The sequence below is a fragment of the Aplysia californica genome, unplaced genomic scaffold (assembly GCF_000002075.1).
Source record: "Aplysia californica isolate F4 #8 unplaced genomic scaffold, AplCal3.0 scaffold00123, whole genome shotgun sequence".
Lineage (NCBI taxonomy): Eukaryota > Metazoa > Mollusca > Gastropoda > Aplysiida > Aplysiidae > Aplysia > Aplysia californica.
Window position 1 is genome coordinate 217365 of NW_004797393.1, and position 10003 is coordinate 227367.

General features: G+C 39.7%; 1 protein-coding gene across 1 annotated transcript; it reads right to left on the reverse strand.

Moving 5' to 3' along the window:
* Positions 1–357: 357 nt before the first annotated feature.
* LOC101855247 (dnaJ homolog subfamily B member 9) lies at positions 358–9994 on the reverse strand. Its single transcript, XM_005096196.3, has 4 exons — positions 9801–9994; positions 5240–5485; positions 3615–4121; positions 358–1413 (listed from the first exon to the last, which is right to left on the reverse strand). The coding sequence occupies exons 2-4, from the start codon at positions 5460–5462 to the stop codon at positions 1343–1345; spliced, it is 801 nt and encodes a 266-aa protein (XP_005096253.1). The 5' UTR covers positions 5463–5485; positions 9801–9994; the 3' UTR covers positions 358–1342.
* Between the last annotated feature and the right edge of the window lie 9 nt (positions 9995–10003).

Below are 10003 nucleotides of genomic sequence, written 5' to 3' on the forward strand. Positions count from 1 at the left end.
CAAAGCACCCAACAGCTACTCACAAAGAGTAAGCAATACAAAACTTTTGTACTTTCAAGAATTATGACATGGAATAAAACACACCATTACCACAAGGATTATACCTCAAAGATAAAGAAACTGCCCCGTATCGTTAAGGAATGACATTTGTCTAAGTACAGACAAACAAAAAAAACCATGAGAAAGGAAGTTAACCCATCACATAAGTGTCACCAACACTGTCATGAGTGCTATCTTGGTAACTTTAACCACAGCAAGCTGTTCAAAGGTCCTAAGGGGAGGGAAAAAAATGTTTCAATTCATTTACAAACTGTATTCTCTTAATATATATATATATATATATATTATATATATTTATTTTTTTTTTCATGTTATTTTCAACATTTAGAATTTGGTCATTCTATTGAGTTACATAACTGAGCACTTATGGACCTGTCCGGTGTGCAATGACGATGTTGCCCAGGACAGGTAAGACAGGTAAGGGCGTTCCCTAGAACAGGCTCGACTGTATGTCTAAATTTTGAGCAAGGTACATCCGAACAGATGGCCGACGATGTGGAGATATGCTTGTTACATCACAGTCGCACGAGGGAGGACAGGCGGACAAGTCCTTCAAACAAACAGAAAAACTTTTGTAGTCCTTCAAACAAAGTGAAAATCTCTTGTCAACAGCAAAAAAGAAGTACTGAATTCCAGAGTTTTACATAAACGTTTGAACACACAATGACAGCGTATCGGTACTGATGACCGTCAATCAAACCAGAAAAGAAGCAACATCCCGTGATGGACAGCTCGTTTTTTTCTACTGCCATCACTGAAAGCATTCACAGTTCATCTAAAAATGCAGAAATCTGTAAATATATACATAAACACTCTCCTTAAACTTTGATACGCTCCGAGTACATAAATTTTCACTATAGATAACGATGCGGGGCACAAATAAGGCACATTGTTCATGACATCCATAAAAAGAATGATTTACACTTGAGTACTTCATTTCACGAGAATTGACACGCATGTTAATTATAGCTCTAATAACAACAACTAAACTCAGAACAATGCTGGAGCGGACTTCAATAAAGAAATACCAGCTCAGAGTCGCCAGACACACTGACACGTCGTGTGACATCCCCAAACAACAGCTGTTTTGCGGGCTTCTTTCCGTCGTTTGGCACACTTCCTTCCGTCATTTGGCACACTTCCTTCTTTGTCGCCTGCGACAGCAGAAACGTGCATCGATGATTTAGAAGCGAGGTGTGAAGTTTCCCGAGCAAGGCAAGCCACCACCACCGTCACAAACAACAGAATAAGAACTTTTGGGTGACGCGCGCGGCCGGACCAGTTAACTGCACTGTGTGTAAGTGATCACCTGGTTACCCACACGCTGCGTCACTTGCTGGCATCTTTGTTGTCCTACAGACGGAAACAACAAAATAGATATAAATATACATATTATACATTTCTTTTTTTTTTAAATGTTAACCCTTCCAGCCCCAAGCGTGTATATTTTCAGCAGCACTTGTACCTCCCACCATCCCAAGAGCTTAAAAAATATTCTCAGTTTCGAGGGGATACCAAATTTGAACATTTGTTCATATAAGCGAACCTAATTAAACTCTAATTTTGATCATATTTGTTCCTTTTCCTTTAAACATTGTTATACGCCATTATCTGAACCTCATTACAAAGATACTACATCACTTTTTAGAATGCGTGCCTCTTTTTCTGAAATACTGCTGTATTGGCTGGGACTGGGGTCAGAGAGTGCATAAATAGCTGGGGCTGAAAGGGTTAATTATAGCTGTTATGATAATTTAGCTAGTGAGCAGAGTAGTAAATTCACACACCTCATTCATAGAAAATAGACACCATCTTATAACACTTTATAACAATTTATCAAGTCACAATTTGAATTCAAGACAAAACTGAGTTTTAGAGCGTCAACTACAGGAATCTTATAACACTTTATAACAATTTATCAAGTCACAATTTGAATTCAAGAGAAAACTGAGTTTTAGAGCGTCAACTACAGGGATGAGGAGTCAAAAGTTACTGCTTTCAACCTAATTAGCACTTCACTCACTACAGGTAACAATTTCGATATCGTAAAAATGTTATACTACTCTACAGTAGTGAGGTGAGCTGTCCACTTTAGTATGCACGTTACATTATGTGCACATACAAGAGTCTGAGTAATTTTTTTATATAATGCCTACGAAGTGGAAAGAGTTCAATTTAAAAAAGGAACAAGAAGAGAGTGTGAAAAAGGTTGTATTCTATTTTCTTGTAAATACTATTGAGTCGGAGCATTTTGTTTCTTTTTTATCCTTAAATATTTAGAGAGATAAAATATATTTTAAAAAACACAATGAGACCTGATCATTTTCTTGAAGGAAAAATGGAAAGTTCAATAGCAAAAAGGATGGGAAAACCATGTTCTATACATATAGAACGCACTGGTAAACAGGTAATAAAAAGTATACACTTAAAACGTCTCTTACGGCCACTTGTTCATGATAATTACCTGTACAAACAACCACTTCCCATTATCTTTTGCTGGGTTTTTTTTTTGTTCTCCTCTATAACAGTCGGTCGAGCACAGATAACACGAATATGGGAAATTTGAAATCACAGAGACAGCTCGTAAAATTTGCCATTCCCGACTAATATCTCTTTAATTTTTTGCTTTATCAGTTCCCCTGAATTATGGATGAGTCAAACACATTTGACTTTGTCAATCTCCAACAAGCTTAAGTCATCTGTGCCCTACTCAAGCCTACTGTAAAAAGATAGCATTTTTATAGCGCAAATCCCCGCTCAACAGCAAGCTCTAAGCGCTTCACAATCTATACTATTACCCCAGCAGACTTGAGAGCATTCTGAAACAAACATAAGTTCTTGGGAAGCATACAGTGAAAGCAGTCATTTATGGGCCCCAAACACTACTAACCTACTGACAAGATCTTTAGCAGTTTTTGGCCGGGTACCTATTCCCACCTGGGTGAAGTGAGCAATATTTGTGTAAAGTGCTTTTCCCAAGGACTCAACGTCGGGCCTGAGACTCGAACCCCCGAAACCGCAACCTCACGATTAGGAGTCCGGTAGCCTAATCACTAGGTCACCAACGCTATCCAAGAGGCGCACCTGTCAAGGACAACCCTTTTCTCTTCCACAATGGAATACCCACTTTTCTCCTCGCTCCTCTACAATAGATGGCCGTAATGGACAATTTAAACTGTATAAAATGTTAAAACTCTTTGAACCCCATCGGACGCTGGGAGCATCCAGCGGTAATAACCCTGTTCCCCATCGGACGCTGAGAGCGTTTAGTACCAGTGACAACTGTTTCTTTTCATTTAGTGCTAGTTTTGCTTGTTTTTCTTAACTATTCCTGAACCAAGTTTTTCAGTAATGACTAAGCCTTTGTTTCCGCTCTTTAGAAGTTGGAGGAAAGTTTTTAGGGTTATATTGAGACATACATTATAGAGCACTAGATTTATGTGAATGTAGAAAAAAACCCTCCAGGAAACAGTAAAAAAATCTCAGGGCTTAAAGAGGGACTTAAAGAGTTAAAGGGGACTTGCACACACAAAACCAGAAAAGCTTGGACTCACGGTGTGCATGGTGCCCGTTATGTCGGTGCATGTTGCTGTGCATCTGCTGGTGCATCTGGTGGTGTGCAAACTGCTGATTGCTGAAGCGGTCGTACTTGTTGTGGTGGCCATGATCGTCCTCGAACAAATCATCCAACATATCCTCGAACCCAAAATCGTCGAAAGAAAAGTGCATGTTGTTGCCGTTCTGGAATCCACTGTTTCTCTTTTTCTGCCCGCCACCAAACGACTGGAACATCACTTCTTCTTCGTCGTCCATATCGTGGAACAAATCGTCAAAGTCAAAGAAACTTCCGAAGGATCCGGAGCCAAAGTGGTTGAATCCGTTGCTGCCCGAGTGTTTGTAGTGCTGGCCCTGACGGTGCGCATTCATGGCCTCGTCAAAGTTTTTGAAAAAGTCGTGGAAATCGTTTGTGCCACCGCCACCCCCTCCTCCACTGTTGGAGCCATCATCTCCAAACATGTCGTACTTCTTCTTCTTCTCCGGGTCACTCAACACGTCATAAGCTGAAAGCAAAAACAAGCGGTCCAATTCAAACAACAGCGTGTAGAGTTATCACAAACCTACCAAAGAAATGTGAGGCGTGCCGACAAAATGAGTTACTTCTCGCAATCCACAAATATAGATATTGGCCAAAAATCGACATATGGGTCAAATTTCGGCTTGAATCCGAGAAGTAAGTCCTTTTGTTAGCAAGCTTCACAAATGTTCATTTTGTTAGCAAGCTTCAAAAATGTTTATATCATATCATAAAACAAAAATATACAGCAAATTTCTCACTTTAAGAAAAACTTAATGAATGCTGGAGCAGAAACAACAAAAAAAAAAAAGTCACATTTGGTCACTTTTAAGGACAAGCGAGCTAACCCAGATTTCAGAGGTTTCCAGAAATCTTGACCTACCGAAAAGGGGGCATTGCCCTACCTCTATAGGAGAAGTTTGGTTTCATTGATGTGTATATATTTCTTTGGTTATGGAGAAAACTCTCCCCGTCTTGTAAAGAAACTGAACAAGGGGCAAAAACTTTTCCTTCGATTTTCCCAACACAGAATTTTTCAGGATAGCCCGCTTGTGCTTAAAAGAGGCCATTCGGTATATAAAACCTGACCAAATCATCAATAAAATCTTGAGCCTTTTGTGCATTCAGCCAAAAATCACTGGAACAGTTTATGTCTACAGTGTAACCAGAGTAAACTAGAAGAAGACATGTCTAGACCACAGATAGCAAGTTATTGAAGTATTTATATGAAAAAAAAAATCAATAATTTGAAATATCACTAAACATGTAAAATAAAAACTGAAATGAAAAAATAAAATTTAAAAGGTTGTAAAAATGAATACGCAATCAAGACATCTTTGGCATTCAAAAACTGGGAGTAAGAAGGAATCAGACATTATAAAGTATTTAAAAAACCCTCAATGGCTGACCAAACATCCCATCCAATTACAGATTACAAATCTAAATAAAGGGGAGGGGCTGAAAAGATGAGTGAGCACTACAAAAGTGTTTGAAACTATTTTTGAGGATGTATCACATAATTAATTAAAGATTTGCTTGCATCATTTAAACAAAAAAAAAACCCAACAAAAACCCTTTCATAAGTCACACAATCAGTCACTGTACCTTTGCCAATTTCGAGGAATTTTTCTTTGGCACCTTCCTCCTTATTTTTATCTGGATGATACTTCAAAGCAAGTTTCCTGAATGCTTTCTTAATATCTTTTGCAGACGCATCCTTTTTCAGTCCCAAGACCTCATAGTAATCCTGAGCGCCACAGGCAGAGAAGTTTATCAAGGTGGTGGAGTGTATTGCTGCAAAAACCAACAATAAGCTTCCCAGATCCATCTTGAGACTTGTGACTATTTTCCCTGAAAAGAAGTAACAAAAAAACATTCAAAAGATTATGCTCTTGATTCAGGTTCATCTGTCTGCAATACAATATATTTTAAAAGCAACAGAGGAAATAATTTTAGAGATACAGAGAGGGAGAGGGAGAGAGAGAGGGAAAGAGAGAGATGGAGAGAGAGAGAGAGAGGGAGAGAGAGAGAGAGGGAGAGAGAGAGAGAGAGAGAGAGAGAGAGTTTACAAAGACACTCTCAAATATTGGAAGTCACCAAACTTTGGCAGCCATTTTCTCACTATAATTTTACTTCTGACACCAGGCAAACCTTATAGCCGCAAATATCTCTACTTTTATTCAAGCTAGATGGGTATTTTTTTCATTAAAAGCAAGACAGATGAACAAACTTTAAGATTTGAAATCAATATCTGTTCTAAACTGATGAAAGACTGATCAAAGTAACTGGTCTGTGACATTAGAATTAGAGGGATACCTTCTGGTAGGAAAGATCTACACCTAGCCTTCTCGGACAAGGGCGAAAAATCTCAGAGGGCCCGGGTGCAAGTTGCGCACGTTAAAGATCCCTTGGTGGTCTAAAATCGATAAGAGTAAGCTTAGGCCGCCACCCGTGCAAAATTCAAAATTTCCTACCAACGAAAAAGTATTAGGTGTGTCCCGCCCGCTCATATGACCTTATGCAGTTACGAGCGCCGTAAAACCGTATACAAAACAAACAAACACTGATGTGTTGTACTCTTGATTTTCCCACACAATATTCAATATTCTAAAAAGTACTGGTGAATCATTTTCTTTCGACAACCAGCATTTCCCATCATACAACCTCCATGAGTGACCAAAAATAGGCCAATTCGGACACTAAGTATTGTTGCACTGGGGTTGTTTGCCATTATTGTATTTAATAAAGCAAAAGTAAAAACTCCGTTTCTAGATGAAGAAGGGTGATTTAATGATGAAAATAATATGAGGTCTGCCCTCTCTGGCTTCACTGACAAGACTAAATCATAATGAGCATGAGTACATGTGATTAAAACAGGAAGGAGGAGTGAGTAAAGATCACTAAGATCAGACAATCTTTGTTGTGAGGGTAGATAAAGAAAAATACAATTACAGGGACATAATTCAACTTAATCATGTTAATATAGGGACCAACAATCCAGGATTTATTGTTTCCCTTCTGTATATTGATAAAAGCAATCTAATAGTCTAACAAGTATGACATCCCCCCACCCCCCCCTCCCCCAATTATGCTTTAGGTTTAGTACAGTAGAGGTTTTACGGCCCTCGCAACTGCATAGGTCATATGAGCGCCAGAAGATTAGAGGGGTTACAAGAGGGTAACAAACATAACAAAGAAGAAGGGGAGATAAGGACGATAGATGTTTGATAGAAAACAAGAAGCACACCACACCAGAGCACCCTCCAACCACCCACATTATTATGCAAGGTGATGTTTGAAACTAGTGCACGTAACGTATAGAGCCTAATTCTTAATTGGTATGTTCACACAAACATCGTACCAATTTCATTCCAGTATACAAAAAACAGCAACCTACAATAAGTAAATGAGTCAGCTGACGTAAAATCATGTGACATATTTTTTTTGTTTTGCAGCGACTATGTTCACGGCGTCCTGAATGTAGTATTGCAATTGGTTGCTTTTAAGGACATGCGGGCTAACCCGAATTTCGGGGTTTTCCAGAAATCTTGACCTACACTAAAAGTGAGCATTGTTTTATCTATAGGAGAAATTTGGTTTTATTGGTGTGTAAATATATTTGTATGGTTATAGAGAAAACTCTCCTTGTCTTAATTTGAAAGAAATTGAACAAGGGGCAAAAATTTTACCTTTGATTTTTTCAAAACAGTATTTTTTGGGATAGCCCCCTTGTGCTTAAAAGTGACCAATTTAAGAATGATCTTGCTCACTCCACTCCCTACCCTTTTCCTTCTTTTTTTTTACCCCCTCAAACCTCTCTTCCCGACTTGGCCTTCTTCCATTCTCCCTCTAACTACTTTCATTTTAATTTTGTCATGCATTGCTGGGTCAGCAGACGGGAAGAGGATCAAGATCGAGCAAGGCCTTGTTGACCGCGGCTGTCTTTCCGAGCCCGCCTTCACTCTCTGTAAACTCTGCTGCATTCGGACCACTGCTGCATTATTTTTTACGCAAGTGTTCCAGTACAGTTTCCTCATCACTTTGAGCTACCATAGCATTTCAGTCGTGCCTCTGTGTCAATGGTGGACAATTCAGGGCGCCAAGAACGTGTTCCTGCAAGCTAACTAAGGCTTATCTCCTCTTGGGGACAAAACCAGAATCTGCATGCTTCACCACTACATTAAAAAAAACTACAAAGCAACAAGATATAGATCTAATTATGGGGAAAATTTGTTGGTCAGTCGAGAAGAGGACAGAAAACAAACCAATTTGGCTTCAAATGCAGACGTGCTGTCACTTCGGCCAGAGGAACTTCCGTTAACGAAAGGCAGATTAAGCTTCATATATATAGCCTACGCTAACACACGGCGTTTTTTTTAGCACTGGCGCGAATCGCAAAGCGGCGTTTTATTTAGCACGGGCGCTAATGGCAACGCTGCGTTGCAAAGGCACTTCCAAAAAAAATAGGCCTACTGAATTGTAAATAAATTTTAGTTTGCAGTACCTAAAGTATTTATATTTGAGACGAAACCAGGTCCCTTAATGTCAGTGCATGTATTTTAAACCTGAATACAGTCGAACCTGCCCTGACGGCCACCTCTATAAGACGGCCACCTGTACAAACGGCCACTTTCCATTTCCCCCCTTGCGTTTTTTCTATATAATTTAACTGTGTAAAACAGGCACCTGTTCAACGCGGCCGCGGCCACCATATTTTAACACACAACCCCTATCACACTAAGCAATAACACCTGTCTTAGACGGCCACCTCAGTGACTCTGTTACGTTTTGTCATAAATTGTGCATTGACCCCTAGCGTTGTGAGCGAGCCGTCATAATCCAATCACTTATAGTTGTTAGGTAGTCCCTCCAACCGATCATGTTGCGTAGGCCCCTCCCACTGTTGACCAATAGGTACCAATTTTCAGCTGCAGGTGAGGTAAGCGTGTGATCCCTCATAACCCGCAAACCCCTCCCAGAACTCATACACAAATCCTAAGTGAGATCAGTGGTCACTGTTTACCAAGTCTGTAACAAAGAAACAATGGACATTAACATGAGCTTGCGACTGAAGCGTCGCTCGTTCTCCGAGTGGTGGCAACCCATGTGTCAGTTTTAACTTGGCACTCGGTCTTCCTCGTTTTATACATTTCGTATTATTGTCACCCTTGTGCAAAATCAGCAACAAAATCAAAATAACAAACAAAATACAAACCAACAACAAAAACAACAACAATGCGGCTACTTTCGATTGGGACTTCAGATGGGAATGGTTTGTTTTCTTCATCTTGATTAGTCCTGCCTAAGACGGCCACTTGTCTTATACGGCCACTTTTCTCCTTGACAATGGGTGGCCGTCTTACACAGGTTTGACTGTAATTACTAATGAGACCTGTTTTCTAATGTTAATAGGCATAAGATCTAGGGCCTAAGATAAGAACGGCTAGACAGGCAGGCTAGGTACGGCTAGACTTCTTGGCTAGCCAGGCTAGCCGTACTTAAGGACGGCTAGACTTCTTGGCTAGCCGTACTTAGTATTGATGGCTGAATTGTAAAAGAAATTTTTAGTTTGTAATGTATTTCAGACAAAATCAAAAGGTGCCTTACTGACTTGCATGTAGATCTATTGTAAACCTGAATAATTACTCGCGGTACTTAAATACGGCTAAACTCTCAGGCAGTACGGCTAGTCACTTTGAAAAAATTTACCTTACACAAAGTCACAAGAGAGACTTAGAAGATGAGCTAACCCACAAACACATAGAAGGGACACCTGTTAGAATTAAGGAATTTACTTCCTCCACTTGTTGTGCTGCCAATGTCAAGACTGTTCAGTTTAAAATAATGAAGAGAATAGAGTCTATAAATAGATTCTAGATCTATACAAATCAAGAATGTTTTTTTTTCCATGATCATGATACCCTGCTCTGTATGAGTATGACCTGTCGACTGTCGACAAAAATTAGACACAGATAGCCTGTGCGACACTATCTGACTCAAGTCTGAAACATAGAAAGACTGAACAAATGGGGTAACCTACTGGGTACAAAGACCACCCGAAAATGAAACACAGCTGTAGGCGTAGGCCTACGCTTCATCAACTAATTTCATTGAACGGTGATTCAGTAGTAAACCTGAGCCTGTGCAGTGGAACAGTCTCACTTACCTTTATAATGCCGGACAACGAGATAGAAGCGACAACAAATAAACTCTAGATCAAGTACTGAAAGGCAAACTGAAAGAGCCTAAACTATCCTTCCGTTCTTTTCTTTTTTTTTCACTGCTTCTTGCTTCGACAGACTCTTGCGAATAGTCAGTGGAGTGGACAGTCATCACCAACGTAGAAAGATGTGATTCCGAAAGTACACG